The following is a 19,324-nucleotide window of genomic DNA, read 5'->3' on the forward strand; positions in this document are numbered from 1 at the left end:
GAAAGGGTATTTGCGTTTGGTCACAAAGACTTTCCTGCTTTTCAGGCCGATGGGGTCTTTGCCAAAACTACTAATGGTAGCAGCCTTTGACTCCCTGAATGAGACCCTGATCCTGCTACCATCGATTCCTTCAGGCTTTCTGAGCAGAGCCTCTCCTTAGAAAAAGTCTCCGTAAAAGCCTGCGTCTACATACATTCTGAAATCCACAGAGGTAGTTTTGGCCACATGAGTTGCTGGCAAGCAGATATTGAGGGAGGAATACATCTTAAGAAGGTTCAGCTTCTTTCATATGAACTCAAAAAAACAAAAATGACAGGCAGAAAGGCCATTGGCCCAGTCAGGATTCTTCTGGATAAACTGTGTTCCAGAACTGTAGCGTGCAAGGTGAGCTGTTTGTGAGTCGTCACGTGACGGGACCTTCTCAGCATGACCCACTGGGGTCCGGAGGCAGCTGCGGCTACACACGGGCGCAACACAGTTACACATAGCTGCTGAATCTTGCTGTTATTCTATCAGTATTTAACACCTATTTATAGAAGAATGAGTGTAGTTCAGTGCATTAAGGAGTGTAAAGTCTTCTTGAACACCCTACATCCAATGTCTTAGGAACTGAGCTGGGCGGTTAATTAAAAACTGAAATTTCAAGTTATTTAAATGCTGGAGAGACAAGAACTTTCCTAAGTAAGGATTTCCTGTGGTGTTTTTGAAAAATTGTCACAACAAAATGAACTGAAAACACATTTTCAGAATGTGGTCAACAAGTCCCACTCTGTCCTGTTACCTAAAGGCATGAATGTAAAGGACATTAAAGTCATGTCCTCAGGCCGGGGACTTTCTGTGTCCCTTAATCCACATAGTACATGATAATCTGGAAATTCTGCAGTCTGGTCTGTGTAGCAAGAAGGCTTCTTATATCATCTGTTGCAAAGTGAAGTTATTTGCAATTTTATAGAGAATTTTCATGCGGCTGAGGTCACATTACCCATGATGCCTAGCAAATCTACCTTAGTCAAGGTTAGTAGAGCCGCACACAATATGTTCCAGGACATGAGCTACCAGTTTTCAGTCCCACATTCACATCTATGATGCTATCCCTTTCTATCAAGGCAAACCCATTAGATACTGGCTTGAGAGTCCATCTTAGCTTACCTACGCCTCTCAAAGGATTTTGTACCTTATCAGCCTAAAATCCAACAGGTACACTCATGAAGTGCAAATTTCCATAAACTTTGTTTTAAACCTTGGAAATCTAACTGGAATGAGTGGATACTTATAATCTAAAAACTGACTGGTTGACCTTTGAAAAAACCCACCTGGTAAATTCCCTATACAGTGATAGAATTGAAGATCAGCAGCAAAAATACACATTTACAAAATTAGCTGATTTAACGCACTACTGTTTCTTTTTCGTTTCCGAGGGTAGTTGTGAGTATTAAAACTGACTCCAGCACCATCTATTTATCCTGATCCTGAGTGTGTCAGTGGGGGCCAAATCCAGGCAGCACAGGGAACAAGGCAGAAATGCATCCTGGGTTAGATGAAAGCCCTGTAGGTGTGATTTAGAGATGCCATTTAACCCAACTTCCTGTCGTTAGAGTGCTGGAGTAAACCTGCATCACATGGAGAGAACATGCAGACTCCACAAAGACAGTGGGGGAAGGTTTCGAACCCCCAGCCGTAGAGACATGTAACTTTCCTCCCCACATCTCAATACCTCTGTCGCTTGCTGGTCATTTTAATCCCACTGAAAGACTGTGTCCGTCTTCTTCATTCCAAGACGGTCAGGTTTCTAGCTTTTTGTAAAACAGCTTTGGGCTAACAATAGATTCTATGCCTTTGCATCAAGTTACAACCCTGTTTCCACAAGAGTTGGGTCACTGTGGGAAATGTAAATAAAAACAAAATGCAACGATTTGCAAATCATTTAAACCCATATTTAATTGAAAATAGAACAAAGCCAGCATATCAAATGTTGAAACTGAGAAATTGTTTGGTTTTATGACAAATATATGCTTAATTTGAATTTGAAGCCAGCAACAAATTTCAAAAAAGATAGAACAGAGACATGTTTACCACTGTGTTGCATCACCTCTTTTAACGACACTCTGTAATCGTTTGGGAACTGAGGAGACCAGTTGCTGGAGGTTTGAAAGTGAAATGTTGTCCCATTCTTGCCTGATATAGGATTTCATTTGCTCAGCAGTTTGTCCTATTTTTCATTTCATGATCCACCAAATGTTTTCATTGGGTGACAGGTCCGGACTGCAGGCAGAGAAGGTACAGAGCCCGGACTTCTACTATAAAGCCATGCTGTTGTCATACTTGCAAAATGCAGTTTGCCATTGTCTTGCTGAAATGTCCAAGGCCTTCTCTGGAAAAGACGTTATCTGGATGGCAGCATATGTTGCTCCAAAACCTGCATTTATCATTCAGCATTAATGGTGCCTTCCCAGCTGTGCAGGCTACCCAAGCCATGGGCACTAATCCATCCCCATATCATCACGGATGCTGGCTTTTGAACTGCCCTCTGGTAACAAGCTGGATGGTTGCTCTCCACTTTAGCCTGGAGAACACACCATGCATGATTTCCAAAAAGAATCTGAAATTTTGATTTGGCAGTTTTCCATTTTGCCTCAGTCCGCCTTCAATGAGCTCGGGGCCCAGAGAAGTTGTCGGCATTTCTGGTTCATGTTTAGATACGGTTTCTTCTTTGCATGGTAGTTTCATCCTGCACTTGTGGATGCAGCGACAAACTGTGTTCACAGACAATGTGCCTGAGACCAAGAGTTAGAGACTGAGACAACCAAGGATTCATCAAACCCTACCCATCATATGATCTGCCCAAGACAAATTGTCTAAGTCTAACCACTCTAAATAGTTAGCTAGAAACCCATTAAGTTGGCCACAAGTGTAATCAGATAACTGCAAAACTATGCAGCCAGCCACAAGTCAAAGTAGATGAAGCTGGCCGTAAATCCCTATAAAATCTTAACAAGAGCAAATATTCAGCATTTCACAGGAAAACTTAAGCTTTCATACTGGAAAACAGTAACCATCTGTGTCTGCTATATTGTTAGACAATCTTCATTTGCCATAATCTGTTTGACAGACATAATAACTCAGAGTTATTTGAGAAAAGGGTCTCTGCTTATTTGTTTATCTGATAGGTTTATCCAGGATTGCTTCACATTTTTCATTCTCCTGTAAATACATTCTGTGAAGGGAAAAACAATGATAGAGAGATTGTACTAATGTTTACCACTCAGAGAGAACAGCGACTGTTCTGTTTCTTCCTGCTAATATCAGAAAGAGGAAAGGCTACAGAAAGTCAGTCAGTCACAGGAATCCATCCAGGGACCTGGAGACGCCATGGAAACAGGAGGAGAGTGTTTCCAAGAAGATGTAAACAAAGAGATGTGGAATGTAACACTGTGCGAGGTCAATAGGCTTCACATTTAAACGGATGATCTTAGCCATCTGTTCTTACCTTATTACCATTCCGTATGTCTCCGCCTCGGAAGACTCAGAAGGATGAATAGGTACCAGCTGCCTGATGTGCCGTTTGGCTGCGCACATCTCAGCTTTCTCCCCTGCTCAGAAAGACGGCCATTCTCAGTAGGCTGGGGACGAGCACCAAACTGCCTTTGTACCAGTAACCCAGTGAATACTGTTTAGCTGCAGAATAAGCTGTTACTTCATCTACCCGCTTTGATTCTGTTGTCCATGTTGCCACAGCTCTGTCGCCCCCTACTGGGCCATTCAGGTACATATAAAGATCAATCCCCTGATTCAATTTCTGCTTGCAGGTCTGGGAGTGTTCAGCACCACTGGAATGAGATTTACCACTTTGTGGAACATCTGGCTCATAAATTCATAAGGTATGTGGGCAGAACCGGACCTGAAAAGAGACGGCAACACCACTAGCCAGCAACTAGCTTCTCATCAAGGGTTAAATGTGCGCTGCGTCGCTCTGACCTCACCTGCTAGCTGCTCCGGTATCCGCCCTTAAGCAGAAGCTAGATCTAAACCAAATTAAAGTTATACTCATGAATTTTGTTTTTCAGCCTAAGATTCCCCTTCATACATTTCACGTTGAGACGCTTCATTATTTATATTCATAAGAGTGCACCATAAAATAAGACATAAAGTAGATGGGACTGTTGTTGAGTAGTAAAATCTGTATAACACAGCCAGAATAGCAGGAGTAGTTTGCTGATACGATGTACAGTAATACAGAGCCTCAAAATAAAAAGAAGGATTTATAACCTGTTTTATCACACAATCACCCTCTAAGTGGATCATGACCTAGTTCTGAATTCCTTAGGATTGGCATGAACACAGCGCTGCATGAGCTTTATGCTCCGAAAGTGGGGCTCAGCTGTTCGCTAAATATTCATACAGCACTGATATAAAGTGAAGACAAAATGCTTGATCCTTGCTTGACCCACAGTAATCAGTGAGACCTAGAGCACAGGCGGGTATGTGACGCACTGAGATGTGACGCACTGAGATGTGACGCACTGAGGCCTGCCATCTGACACACTGACCTGATTTTCTTCAACCTGCTGTAGCCCACAGCTCCGGATGTCCTTCATCGTGTTCTCCACAGAGGGCAAGATCCTCATGAGACTGACTGAGGACAGGTACAGTAGGCCTAACGAGCAGCATTGCATGGAAGGAGAAAAGTGGAGGCTGCTGCTTGTATGCAATTCCTTACATCTGAACTGGAAATATAATGGCAATAATTAGCACCAGAAAACCACAATGCTAAACTATCCTTACTCATAGCAAAAGGCTAACATTTCATATTTCAGTCACTAGGCATCTATGCACATTCCAAAGGTTATTTATATTTTGACATCAAATACTAAAATATTACAAGGTCAGAACCTCATGCAGGTTATTGCAGTATACAGCTGGCGTTTCTGAGAAAAATTCCAGCCACTGCAATAATATTTTAAACACATATGATTTGTAACTATGCAAGTCAAAGTTCAGCATAATGCTATAGTTACTGGATATTTTCAGAAGCTCTTTTGTAAGATAAGGAGTGCTGAGGTGACAATGACATTTAACCTTAACCCTAACCCTAACCCTAATCTTAACCCTAACCCTAACCCTAACCCATCTAAGAATAGAAGCCTGTAGTGGGTACTAATCCCACCAGAATTGGCTACTCCATATTGACACCACAGCTGAATCATGATAGTTCATCATAAGGCATGATTTGTGCAGGAGTGATGAGGATTTCCATCCTGGTTGGACACCTAGGTAGTGATAAGTTTGATGGGTGTCAGTGTCGAATGCCAGAGCCCAGGAGACACTGAAAAACTGAATGAGTGGTGAATGCCAGAGATAGTGAGTTCAATGGAAAGTTTTTCTTTGAATTGTAATTGGTTGAGTTATTTCTATGAGAGGAGGTCTGATCTAATAGGCACAGAACAGCTCAGGACAAATGAAAAAGAGAACGAGGATCAGTAGGAAATGAGATGGGACCAGATATTGAGGACAAGTGGCTTCAGAGAGAGGCACAAACGTCAAGAACAATGTACTACTGCAAACTGATTGGTAGGGAGAACGAGCAACTCATTTCTCTCCATCTTGTCTCCAGATAGAGATCAAATTCTGAAATGGGAGAGGAGCTGGAGTAATAAGAGTTTAATAAACTACAGAATGAAGTTTCAATGTGAAAGAGGAACAGAGAAGGAGGTTCTGCTACGAGGCGCCAGGTTGTTAGATTTATGCCATTCAGCCAGGCGGTGCTTGGTTCTGTCAGCAAGGGGCGGAGTGCAGTGAGGCTGATTGAGGATGCAGTGATGACACTGGGAAGATTGCAGCGAGATCGGATGACAGGATAGAATGTGGCAGCAGAACTAGACGAGGGGAGAAGAGGCAGGGGGGAGAGTAAGAGGACAGAGGGACGTCAGGACTGAAATGAGGTAATGGTTGGAGAGGGGGAGGGGGGCATTCTTGAACTCCAGTATCTGCAGGCAAATGAAACATTTACCTTTATGACAGCACTCCTCCATAAACAATAATGAATGAGAACAAGTGAAAGCATTCGATCTGTGATGCCTATTCAGCGATATGTGGTAGGTTTGTTAAGAAACTTGAGAAAACTTACTGCCAATCACATCAGCAGTGTTTATTTTGGTCCATCTAATACAAAAATTACTTTTAAACTGCCTTTTCATTGTCATTATCCTTCATCCACTGTGTAGCCAGTCACTCAGACTGCTTCACGGCGTAGTGCACGTTCTCGCTTGGCGTTTAGGTGGCTGTGGGTCACGCCGGCCGAGTCGCCGCTGCTTGACCCCACGTCCGAAGCCACATTCACTCTCAGACCTGACACCGAAAAAGGCCACAGCGACCAATGCGGCCCTTTTTGGGTCATCTGAAAGCAAATTGCCTCCGTGGTGAACTTTCACTTTCCCAGTGCCTCGTCACCAGTGGGACGGCCAAGAGCAACAGCGGGGTCCCCAGACTACCCTGGGAACGGTCGGTTGGCCGCTGGGCTTGGCACGCAGTCAGCCCGCTGTCGGCTTACACGCCGCCTGTTTGTGCCGGCGGCCTTTCAGGAGGTCTGTCCACGCCGCCTGTTTGTGCCGGCGGCCCCTGCCCGCGGCCTTTCAGGAGGTCTGTCCACGGCGCCTGTTTGTGCCGGCGGCCCCTGCCCGCGGCCTTTCAGGAGGTCTGTCCACGCCGCCTGTTTGTGCCGGCGGCCCCTGCCCGCGGCCTTTCAGGAGGTCTGTCCACGCCGCCTGTTTGTGCCGGCGGCCCCTTCTCACGGCCTTTCAGGAGGTCTGTCCACGCTGCCTGTTTGTGCCGGCGGCCCCTTCTCACGGCCTTTCAGGAGGTCTGTCCACGCCGCCTGTTTGTGCCGGCGGCCCCTGCCCGCGGCCTTTCAGGAGGTCTGTCCACGGCGCCTGTTTGTGCCGGCGGCCCCTGCCCGCGGCCTTTCAGGAGGTCTGTCCACGCCGCCTGTTTGTGCCGGCGGCCCCTGCCCGCGGCCTTTCAGGAGGTCTGTCCACGCCGCCTGTTTGTGCCGGCGGCCCCTTCTCACGGCCTTTCAGGAGGTCTGTCCACGCCGCCTGTTTGTGCCGGCAGCCCCTTCTCACGGCCTTTCAGGAGGTCTGTCCACGCCGCCTGTTTGTGCCAGCGGCCCCTGCCCGCGGCCTTTCAGGAGGTCTGTCCACGCCGCCTGTTTGTGCCGGCGGCCCCTGCCCGCGGCCTTTCAGGAGGTCTGTCCACGCCGCCTGTTTGTGCCGGCGGCCCCTGCCCGCGGCCTTTCAGGAGGTCTGTCCACGCTGCCGTTTGCCCCATACAGCACAGACTTCAGCAATCAATAATGACCTTAGAGTAAAAGGTTAGATTAACTGGGGTAGAACATGAGTGATATGTCTCTCAAATTTAATAACACTTTCTATGAATGCTATGTCTATAAGAATCTATGAACACATTCGTAACACATTATAATGCATTCATAAAGCCTATAAATATTCATAAAAAGGCATAACATATAGCCATGTTTACTATGCATTTTGAATGCTTCATGAAGTTCTCATCTATAACACAGATTCCTTTATAATGCACTTAAAGCAACATTAATTGTTATACTAAACAGTATAATGCACTATGAAGGTATCTATAGTGCATTATAGATGAGAGCTTCATTGGAGCTTATGAGGTATTATAATGCTTCACGACTGTCAATAGAAGACACTGTAATGCTTTTTTAATTCTTGTACTGACCATATTAGTGCATTATGAAGGCATCTATAATGCATTATAGGTGACAGCTTCAAGTAGAGTGTTACCTCAATTTCTACTCTTAAGATGTTACAGATACATCACACCCATCTGATGTTTCTCACTGATTAAATTATAAGCATTATATCAATTAAAGTCAATGCGTCTTAATGGTTTTTGTATTAAACCAATCTGCAAATGCCATTGTGTAGGTGCCAGCTCTTCAATCCTTTTCACCTGTTTTCATATAAGTGCACACACAAGCGTCCACACACACACACGTTTACACATCACCTTTACTTATAGACCCAAAGGGCTTCTTCTTCTATCCTGTGGCCTTTGTGTCTCCCCAGAGATTGGATCCGCAAGGGTCTGGAGGAGCTGCGCAGAGTCCAGCCTGGGGGCGACACGTTCATGCACGAGGGCATCCAGAGGGTGAGCTGCCCACCGTAACATAGCTAGCGCTTTCGGCCAACCCACCAGGCCTATAGGGCAGGGTCACGTGCCCCATTATGATCCCAGTTTATTGAACGTGTTTCTATTCCATGTTTCTATTCCAGGCTAGTGAGCAGATATACCATGGCAACTTGCAAGGTAAGCCATTTTTTAATCTTAAACGCTACATTCTAAAGTGTTTATCCAGTGTAACCAATATAGAATATACTTTTTATATGGACTCACTCATGCACTGGATATTAACTATTTCATACGGATTAAAAGTACTTGTCTGGAGATACATCAGCAAGGACCTCACAGGACTAAGATCTGTCTCTGTAATCACTATCTAGCTTGTGCTCCTATGCTTTGCATCCCAACCATTAAGCATCGTTCAGATCGAGGACCGTGATGCCACTTGCGTCTGTGTCCTTGTGTCTGCTGGTAGGGTACCGCACTGCGAGCGTGATCATCGCCCTGACGGACGGGGAGCTGCACGAGGATCTGTTCTACTACGCAGAGAGGGAGGTGAGGCCCACGGCCAGACCCGGCCAGACCCGGCCAGCCAAGCTAGGGCACGGTAGACGGTTCCGAATCACCAGGTCCAGAGACCCCATCAACAAATGCTTTGATCCCATGTTGTGCAAGAGACACTCTACTGGAAAACTGTGGGTCAGCACCTCTGTCAGATTTATATCTCCCACCTGATAAGGGAATGAAACAGATCAGTGATGTGAGGCACATCTGGCGCAGAGACTCCAGCATTCAATCCAAGAATATCACCCCAACCTGCAGGTGAACCTGCGTACAGCTGAACCCCTATGGGACAGGATCTGGACGTTCTCACCACCTCAGTAGCACCGTCATGATGGATGAAGCACCCCAGATATGGACCATGGAACTGGGAGGGGCAAACTGATAAAATGTTACTAATAAATGCCTGAATGATTTCCATCTTTTCTTACAACAAAAGGTTAAAAGTTTTTCAAAAGCAAACAGACAGGTGGACATGACCTTATGCCCCCCTACCCCCCACATGCCCCCCCTTGTTCAGATGAGTTCCTTAGTCCATAACCCCAGAGAAATTTTTAATGACAAGCTAACTGTCTGTTTGAGAAAATGCATGTAAATAGCACTAAAATAGCTACTCAAGCCTGTGAGTTACAGGCTAAAATGTAACTATGGTTTTCTTGCCTTTCCTTTACATTTTATTTCTCAGCAATATTTGTATTGGCATCTGGGTCATTTCACATACAGGCCAGAATCTCAGCAGCAGTCTGGCAAAGACAGTGCACACCGGTAAACTGCATGCCGCTGAGTATTACAGGGCGATAATTCACTCCAGGTTTCCGTTCTTGTTTTGCTTTGAAAACTGCAGGCCAATCGCTCGCGGAGCCTGGGAGCCACTGTGTATTGCGTTGGAGTGAAGGACTTCAATGAAACCCAGGTAAAATTTAATGCTTGTAAATTAATTCTTAAACCTGCCAGCCAGGAAACTTCCCCTGTGAAAAGTCATATGCTGAGTTAATGAGAGTGTAAATCATAAAGGGAATATGACAAGCAGTATGTTTCAGCCATAAACTAGAGGCTGCTTAGTTTCATAAAGGGGTAAGATGGTAATAGCCCCCTTAAGAGAGAAACGGCGGTATCTGAGGAATGCAGGGTCTGCATAATACAGTATGTAAGCTTCAATGTGGGGGACGTGTCAACAGCTAACATAAGGCATGAAAATTGTATTGACCTGTTTAATGTTACAAAGTATTTTTAGGCATTTCTCGCTATTTCAGCTATCAAACAAATTTAAACCGAATCCTTTTCCAAAACCTAAACCAAACACTGATTATCACTGGGAAATGACAACTGAATGTTTAACCCCCAGGACAGTGTACTTATGAAAAGCAATAATACCTAAGTCTGTTCCCATCCCTGCCCATATGGACATTCACCCATTCGCATATTTTATTCAAGAATTCAATTAATATTTTGCCCCCAAGCATGTCTTAATCACCTCCTACAGAGTTTGACCATCATTGAAATTCAAACAGAAAGCTGTTCTGGCAGCCAGTGAAGTGCATGCAAGGTATATCGCTAGTTACCTGTCTTTCAAACAAATCAGCTTTTTACAGTAAATAAAAATCATTGTTTAGTTTATATCAATACACTAAAATGTGAATACAGTAGGAAGAAAGGTATTTAAAGACAACTAAAGGTAAAGAGGAGTAAGATTGCAGAACATATGATTTCAGTCAAGATTATTTCAGGATTTCAGTCTACTAACTGGGCATTTTTTAAGCCCGTTTTTTGGGTTTTTGTTGTTCTTATGTTGCACATTTGGGCCTTGAATAGACTTATTAGACTCTAGCTTTGTTAGAAGTTGTTCTGTAGCTCCTGCCCCAGTCCCGCTTACACTTGTACCTGGACATTCACTGGAAGCTCAGCCTAACTGTACCTGGGCATTCACTGGAAGCTCAGACTAGTTGCACTTAATTGCACCTAATTGACTCCCTGTCAGCACATATGTTTGTAATGTGCCATTTGCCTCACTTTTATGCTGCTTTGGACAAAAACATCAACTAAATATGTAAATGCTTTTGCCTCTAACACATTTCTTTCTTTTCCCAGTTGGCAAAGATTGCTGACAGCAAGGATCACGTTTTCCCCGTTAATGATGGGTTTGAGGCACTGCAAGGGGTCATAGGCTCGGTAAGAGCAAGATCTGCTCCAGGCTTGAGGGCTTCACCAAATGATTCATTGTGTTGGCTCTGATTTTTTTGTTTTAGTTTGCCATTCCACTGCCCGAAAAAGTCAGTTTTGGAAGTGCCTTCATAGCAGCATGAGTGGAGCAGTCTTTAAAACCTTTGTTTGTTGAGTTATTGGGTACATATGATGCGCTACTTGGCAACTCTGAAAGCTATATTTCCCTTTCAGTACGTCTAATAGGTGCAGGCTAGGTTTTTAAAGGTTTCCTTTGGCACCTTCAGTTTCCTCCTGCAGACCTAAGTTGGGTTAATGGGCATCTCAGTTGTTCAGTGCGTTTGAATGTGCATGTTTGTCTATGTGTCCTGCCATGGACTGGTGTCCCATCCTGGGCGTCCCACTGCCTTGTTCATTGTGTCCCTGAGGATGACCCCCAGGCCAACACTACCACCCTATACTGGTGAAGCAACTGGAAGATGTATGGATAGATGGATGTTTGGAAACAGAGACACCCAATAAATAAGCGCTGTGCTTTTAACTCAACAATTCCCGATGCTCAGCATGCTGGACAGTATGAAACAGGTGTACAGCGCTAAATGTAATCAGTGCCATTTCTTCATTCCATTGGCATTGCTGACTGTATTCATTTTATCGTTTATTTTAAGAAGGAACCCAGCTTATAGGCCAGGAACCTTACATGGTCCTTAACTTGCTCCAGTGAAATATCAGCGTCTATGAATGTGAAAATGTTACTTCGAAAAATGGTGCCACTGGAGCAATCTACTAACAGTAATACGAGCATCTTGTGTTCAGGTGTTGGGCTTCTTTGGATGTAGTTTAGGTCTGAACAGCTGACAGCCATCTGGTACCTCTTAGCGTCACACTGGAGGCTCCTGACTTCCTTTAAAGTAAACGGGGCACTGACAGTAAATCAGTCAGACTTCCCTTTAAACTCCACATACCTTGCTGGATGGGGGTGCTGAAACTGTCACAGCAAACAAATGGTATGGCAAGATGGAGAATGTTACATACCAGCTCTGGGAAGTCCGTGGCATGGCAGAATCCTGCTCTGTTTTGTTTTGGTCCCAGTGAATTTCCATGCAGTGTACTAAGCTTAGAAAACACAAGAAACTGCCACGAAATACTGTGAACCTTTGATCTTCTATAGCAGTGTTTCCCAACTTGGTCCTCTGGGACCCCTAGACAGTCCATGTTTTTGCTCCTGCCAGGAGCTGGGAGGGAGCAAAAATGTGGACTGTCTGGCAGGGAGTCGGGAGGGAGCAAAAAAGTGGACTGTCTGGCAGGGAGCAAAAACCCAGTTCCATAGAAATGGTGGCGGGGCCAGCCAAATAATGAGGACAGATTGAAGCCATATTCTTACCTCAGGCTTTTCCTCTATATCCTGTCTTTAGATCCTAAAGAAGTCCTGCATCGAGATCCTGGCAGCTGAGCCCTCCAGTATCTGTGCAGGAGGTACGTGAACATTTTGGATCCCCAAGTCCCCTGTGAAAATGTTTCTCACATGATTTGTGATACAATCATCTGATTTAATAAATTTTCATATGGCGTATATATAGTTGCATAATATAGTTTGGGCTGAAGGTTTTTTTTGGCCACATCATGTAAAGTATATAAGACCATCAAATCCTTGCAAAGCAGCAAAATAAGGTGGAAATGTGGAACATTATTTTCTGAACACATATCCGTACACCAGGCCGCTACAGAGCTGATCTGGCCAAGGCAATAAACATGCTAATCTTTCTGATACATGGAAAGTGGTTTGCAGATGTTTTCTGGCATTTGGTTAAGTACCTTCTAAAATTCTGTGAAAGGTAATGCAAAGTTCTGCATATTCAGGTAAAAAAAAAGAAAAAAAAAAACGATAGAAAGTGTTTTGTCAGTTTGAGAGCTTCAGACATCCATTACACAACCTGAGTCAGCTGCTGAGTCCAGCAAGGTGTTTCTCACAAGTCACAATGACTTTAAGTTAGCCACAAAACCGTTAGCTGATGGTAAAGGATTTCTGCTGGTCCCTGAATGAGATTGGTAGGAGGCTGCCATCAAAACCTCATTATTATTATGCAGGCTGTTGATTGATTTTTCAGGATTAAATCTCTGTATGCTTCTAGATTCCAATTTGAATCATGCTCCGGTCGCGATCAGTCACAGCACGACTTTTTATGCTTCCATGCAGAGTCCTTTGAGGTGGTGGTGAGAGGGAATGGATTCCTGCACACGCGAAACGTGGAGAAGGTCCTGTGCAGTTTCCGCATCAATGACACCGTCACCGTCAGTAAGTGGAGACCCATACGCTCCTCGTACTCCTCACCATGAGCAACAAATGGCGACACAACAAACGTAGCTCCCACATGAACTCCATTTTAATGGAATGTAGGGAAACAGAACCTTCACAAGCACAAGATGATTTTATACGATTCATCTCCGTAACGAGGGAATGTCTAATAAACATGTTATCGTGTTTATCCTGGTCCAAGAAAACAAGGCATTCAGAAACCGTGAATCTAATGTGACATTCAGTGCTATGCAAGTCTTAGGCAGCCCAAGGAAATGATTACAGCTACTGTATTTATCTGACTAGCAAGTGTATATTTGCACAAAAAACTATTTAATGTTAAAATATATGCAAATAAATAAATATAAAGTAAGAAGAATGTATTCTGTTCTCCAAAAAGTTACTGATATCTTGTTGGATGGCTAGAAGAAAACAGCTTTGCTTCCTAAACCTCTCCTCAGGGGTTCCTAAACCTCTCCTCAGGGGTTCCTAAACCTCTCCTCAGGGGCACCTCAGGGGTTCCTAAACCTCTCCTCAGGGGCACCTAAAACTTTTGCACAGTACTGTACTTTCAAATGGGCATAACCTCTTATAATGTTATATATGCTACGTAATCTTTTCTGAGGGTATTTTCCTTTATTTCTTGGGAGTTGAACACAAGAAACATGGGGGTATTAAATAAAAGTGTCAAGCATACGATACAGTGATGGGATTCGAGTCCTGGGAGGACTTTTGAAGTCCCCTCAGAGTTTCAGAGTTTTTACAAGCCTCTCAGCTCATATGCTGGACTTTTTCCTGCTGACTAATGGGATCGCAGAGCTGTGGATGTCGATTGCACTAAAAAAATGAAGAGGTCATGAATCCAGCTCCAAATTACAAACTAGAGAAAGATTTGGGTTGTATTACTAAGAGTGCTATTTAGTTCTTGGTGTGATCTATTCCAGTCAGGTGTGAAGGTCCACTTCCTAGCCATATGTTAGAACGTTCCTTCCGCCTCTGCATTAACGGCAAGCAGAACAACAAGCATAGCGCTTACAGTGCAAGAATATTTCAAAAGGCATTTGAGTTTTTTGGACAAAGAAACATTATTGGACTCAGAGTGTGCTTGAAACCAATATGGTGTCGTAAACATCAATGCTGGGCAACAAAACTGTAGTTAAAGTCACACAGCGGACGGGTAGGTGTGAAACTTTGCATGAGTGACTGACACATTTTGTTTAAGAACAGGCATTTCAGAAGGTACACACTGCTAATTATTTATATACAGTACGTGAAGGTCCAGTCAGATAAGTGAGAGCCATGGAGACAGTTCGACCACAGGAAGTTCCCCACAGTCTGATGGCTTTTGTTTATGCAGAAGCAGCAGCCATTTTTAAGGATGATGAGAAGTTTTCTAAATAGGCTGTGATTTTTCCTGGACATGCGACGCTGTGGCCCCGGGCCTGGGATCCAAGCACACTGGGGCGCTATCTATAGCCCACCAACACAGCACAAAAAGGCTCTGCTAGCCCGCCGTCTCCCCTAACATGCATACAGGCACTCCCAACAAACAGCCCATGCTCAGAGATCAACTTGGGACACACATTAGGGAGCCGTAAGGAAGCCGTGGGGGGGGTGGGAGGTGGCTGCATGTGTTCAGCTGCTGAAAGGCAGGAGTAGGGAACCTTGGGGTGACCTCTCAATCAGTCAATAACAGTGGGACGCCAGGACTGGAGTTGAGAACCACTGCTTTATTATTGGCTGAATGAGAGGTCATCCCAAAAACTCGCACCCACAGCGGCTCTCCATGGATCAGGTTCGCCACCCTTGGTCTAAGGAAACATCTCCCAGCAAAGTGACAATCCAAAGCATTTAGCTTGCCCTAAATCACAAGTATGAAGCAAGACTATTCTGAGAAGCACGAGTACTAGATGCTGCCCAGTGATGACAGACATCACCTTGCACCCTGAAATGACCCTCTGGCTGTCTGACGGGGGGGGGGGGCCCATACGCTCCACTGACGTAAACACACATCAACACTCTGATAATTAATCCAGCCATTTCCTGATTATAGTGAAACTCAATGAGGTGCTGAGTCAGCAAAAAGGTCAATTCGCTAGTAGGTGGGTTAATTTCACTCCCGCTGCGAGATTAACTCTGCTCTGCCCTCTCCTCCAAAGCTCCTTTAAGGACTCCGGCCGCCCCCCCCCCCCCCACCAGTCCCAGTTGTGCTCTGAGAGTGGGATTTCTGGCCAAGCTTTTTTTGGCCCGGAGTGCGGGCTGGCAGTGGGGGTTGTTTATCTACCAGTGTGTTCTGCGCTCCTTCTTTCCTCCACCCTTTAGGAAGGTCTTTTACTTATATATAAAAAAAACAATCACAGAAAGTTGGTGTCTATACCCTCAGAACTGGGTTATGCTCCACCTCAGCCAGAATAAACAGGGAGAAATAAGTGAAAAGAGAGAGAAAGAAACGCTGGTTTCACAACAGCCACATTTTGTTTTGCTCCCTCATTTCATTTGATAAGTCTCCCTTAATAAATACCTCTCATCTAATCCATTTAGGCACCCCCCCCCCCCAAGCACTGCCCCCCAGGTGCTGAATTAGCTGCCCCCTGCCATGTCACATAGGGATTAAACGCAGAGGACACTGTTTGTTGTGCTGCGGTGTGTCAACATTGACAATGAGTTTCACTTCTCTTCCATATTCCCCACCAGTGAGAAAACCCCTGGTTGTCATGGATACCTATCTCCTTTGCCCTGCTCCAGCTCTCCATGAAGTTGGAACGTGAGTGTAATCTAGACCGTACAGAAGTTCTTCCAATGTGCCAATTACTTCCCGTTTCAGGCGCCCATGCTGACTTATCATCTTCCTCCATGTCCCTCTTCTCGCTTAAGGTCAGCCTCCCTGGACGTCAGCATGAACAACGGCCTGAGCTTCGTCTCCAGCTCGGTCACCATCAGCACCGTGGGCTGCGTGAGTAAAAGCCAGCAGATCGGAGGGCCGGCCCATCGGGCCCACCTGCCATCTCCCTGCAGAAGCCCTCACTGAGCCTCACAGCCTTCATGTCGCTGAGGACTCATTTGAGACACGCACTGCAGAAGATGAAGTGTCATAGGTGGTTCCTGGGGGTTCCGGCCTTAAAGTGTACAGTACTGTTCAGAAGGAACGTCTTTAGCTACGTAGGCGGTAACCAGATACTTCACTGGGGTGGTAGAAAATATATCTGTGTTGTTTACTGAACCTTCTGTGCCCCCCTCCCTCCTCAGTCTGACGGGACCATACTGGCCATTGCTCTTCTCATCCTGATGCTCCTGCTGGTTCTGGGCCTGCTCTGGTGGTTCTGGCCTCTGTGCTGCACAGTGGTAAGTGGAAGGCCGAATTTTGCAAAAAGGGCATGTATTGGGAATCCAGTAAACAAGTTTGCAAACCTCAAAAAGGATTTCAAAATGGATGCATCTTCAAAGAAAGAGCAGAAGTTCTCAGTGGCAAAGTCTAACATTAAGCTATTTTGAAAGTTAACATTAGATTTTGAAAAAATAATTTGAGGACAGCTTTTCCTGGCTTATTCTGCACCCATTCAGTACCTCATAGAGTCAATTCTCTGCATAAAAACCTGCTTTGTGCCAAAAAATCCACTACTTGTAACTAGTTTGGTAAAACCAAATGTTGTTATACACATTTAAACAAAATGGCTGTCTGCCCTAAAGCTTCTTGACCTATTTTTGTGACTGCAAACAAGGAAAAGGCTGAATTACATCCATGGCCGAAAGGCTGAATTCTAACTATGACAAAACAGGTTTTGGAAAATACTCAGCCCGACGTCAGCGGACATCAAAGGCGGCAATAACATGAGGTTGTCGCTAAAATATTGTTTTGCACTATCTGGGAAACTTGATCAGGTATCAAAACCCTAAGGAAATTCAGATTCAAAACACAAGAAAGAGAAGCAGCGTTAGAGAGATCAAATCCAAACTCCAGATTTCTTTACTTTGGATCACCCAGTCCCTGAGTTCAGGAAACGGAACGGCTGAAGTCAGCGCTGGATGGACAGCGGGGGCTGGAAGGCGTGTCTCACGAAGGGAATAGTGAGCGAGGGAAAGGGTGGGGAGCCCAATCGTTCCGGCGTCGTGTAGATCCCTGGAGGGGTCTGTCCGTGGGTCGCCGGCCTGCACGCAGCATTCCACCGACGCCGCTATCCGTTTTCACGACGACGTCAGTCGCCTGGGAGACGATTGCCTTCCAAGTCACTCCATTACCCTTGAGGTGCATGAGCAAGCGACCATAAAGAAGAGTGTCTCTCCCAATGAAAACGAGACTCCCGCAAATGGGAAAAACCGTGCACATTATCTTCCAGGCCTCAACTAATATCAGATTTAATAAGAAGCCCTTCTCCAGGATTGTTTAGGGTGGTCAGGATTCGTCGCTGTAGGAAATAGACATGGACATCAGTTCTGGCATTCAGCTATATCCAGCATGTCCACCACAATGTATAAAGTCACATTTAACATCTTGAGTTTGAGCATTGGCACTATGAGGCAGAAGTGTTGTTTATATTAGTATCAATTGGCTGATTTTTGTATCAACGGGCTAATTAAGAAAAGCCACAAGCTCGCAAATGACACCACAGTCCTGCTCTCTCTCCCCTCCTGCTTTTCCTGAATTCCCTCATAATTCTTTACTTGGACATTTTACTTTACGTTCAAGCTATGGAAGGATAATAAACAAAGAAAGAGCAGGATGCTTCACGACTTGTGTGGTGCTGCAGAGGGCTGTATCCCGGCCCCCTGTGAGGCCCAGAGCGTCTCCTCCAGTTTCGGAAACCATCCAGATGGGGCACAGACTACAGGCCGCTATGTCGTCCTTGTAAATAAGGAGGAAAACGAGCGGGAAGGAGAAAAAAACAATTCCTCAGTCATGTGTTTTTGTGTAGCCCTGCTCTTCTGGCACACGTTTAAACCATTACTCAGGCCGTGTCACATGCTAATATAAAAAGTGGAGGCCGGATTCCGCAGTAGGGGAAAGCAAGTGTCGTAACATGTCGGTGTGAGCAGGCTTGTCTCTTATGCTTGGTCTTCTTCCAACAGATCATCCATGAGCCCCCTCCTCCGGTGGTAGAAGACAGCTCGGTAAGAAGCACTGCACTGTGCTGTCGGCCGCTGCAAATTCCCAGCCTCACAGATGTTGCTCTTAGAAAGAACCTTGTGCTAAACAACTGAAGTCTTGCATAACATGGGCTTTATTTATTTAGGAAAAAGCAAATGCTTTAATTATTTCCCCTGCTTTATTTATGGTAAAGTTAATAATCACTGTTAGCATATCCAAAATCACTTATTTATATTACATGTTGTTCCTGGAAGATTTAACAGCTGATCTGTCGTCTGTCGCATGCTGGACCAATAAGAAGTGGTTTAAATATTTTATGAAGAGATTATGGTAACACTTTATTTAAGGCAAGTTTTTAGTAATTTAAACATATTTATAATGCATTATAATGCATTCATAAAGCATTAACATGGCTATAAATATTTATTTAAAGGCATAACGCATCATAGCCATGTGTATTAAGCATTATGAATGCTTTATGAAGCTCTCATCTATAATGCACTATAGATACCTTTATAGTGCAGTACAAAGCATCCTTAATGCTTATACTGACCATTATAATGCATCATAAAGGTATTCACAGTGCATTATAGGGGAGAGCTTCATAAAGTATTCATAATGCCTAATAAACATGGCTATTATGTGTTATGCCTTTTGATAAATATTTATAGCCGTGTTTGTAATGCTTTATGAATGCATTATTATTTGTTATGAATGTGTTCATAAATGATTAAAACATGGCCTTAAGCTAAGTCTTACTGAGATTATAAACTATAGATAGAACATCTTAAGTGTCTCAATATAGCACATAACTCAGAAATCATGAAACTGCCCTCTTAGGTATCTTCTTATGATCCACTGGACCACAACCAAGCATTATCATAACTTCTTCGAGGTAAACAGACTAAGAGGAAAACATCCAACCCAAAAAAAATTGAGTCCCCCCCCTAAATTCTTTCCACTTTAAAAAAATAGCAGCAGCTTCCAAACACTATTAAATGTGCCAGCATGACCAATTTTCACTAAAAAGTATTTTGCACAAACAACTGTGTTTATAACACTTTTAC

At 44.5% G+C, this 19,324-nt stretch overlaps 1 protein-coding gene across 1 annotated transcript in view; it reads left to right on the top strand.

Moving 5' to 3' along the window:
* The window catches only part of antxr1a (ANTXR cell adhesion molecule 1a), a 35,158-nt gene that overhangs the window by 3,494 nt on the left and 12,340 nt on the right, over positions 1–19,324 (top strand). Inside the window, exons 2-14 of the mRNA XM_023802034.2 lie at positions 3,807–3,878; positions 4,572–4,643; positions 8,103–8,184; positions 8,310–8,343; positions 8,633–8,712; positions 9,563–9,631; positions 10,807–10,887; positions 12,294–12,354; positions 13,076–13,174; positions 15,869–15,938; positions 16,049–16,127; positions 16,421–16,516; positions 18,239–18,280. Of these exons, the coding sequence (XP_023657802.1) occupies positions 3,807–3,878; positions 4,572–4,643; positions 8,103–8,184; positions 8,310–8,343; positions 8,633–8,712; positions 9,563–9,631; positions 10,807–10,887; positions 12,294–12,354; positions 13,076–13,174; positions 15,869–15,938; positions 16,049–16,127; positions 16,421–16,516; positions 18,239–18,280 (937 nt within the window). The remainder of the gene's footprint in view (positions 1–3,806; positions 3,879–4,571; positions 4,644–8,102; positions 8,185–8,309; positions 8,344–8,632; positions 8,713–9,562; positions 9,632–10,806; positions 10,888–12,293; positions 12,355–13,075; positions 13,175–15,868; positions 15,939–16,048; positions 16,128–16,420; positions 16,517–18,238; positions 18,281–19,324) is intronic.

The sequence above is a fragment of the Paramormyrops kingsleyae genome, chromosome 2 (genome assembly GCF_048594095.1).
Source record: "Paramormyrops kingsleyae isolate MSU_618 chromosome 2, PKINGS_0.4, whole genome shotgun sequence".
Taxonomy (NCBI): Eukaryota; Metazoa; Chordata; class Actinopteri; order Osteoglossiformes; family Mormyridae; genus Paramormyrops; species Paramormyrops kingsleyae.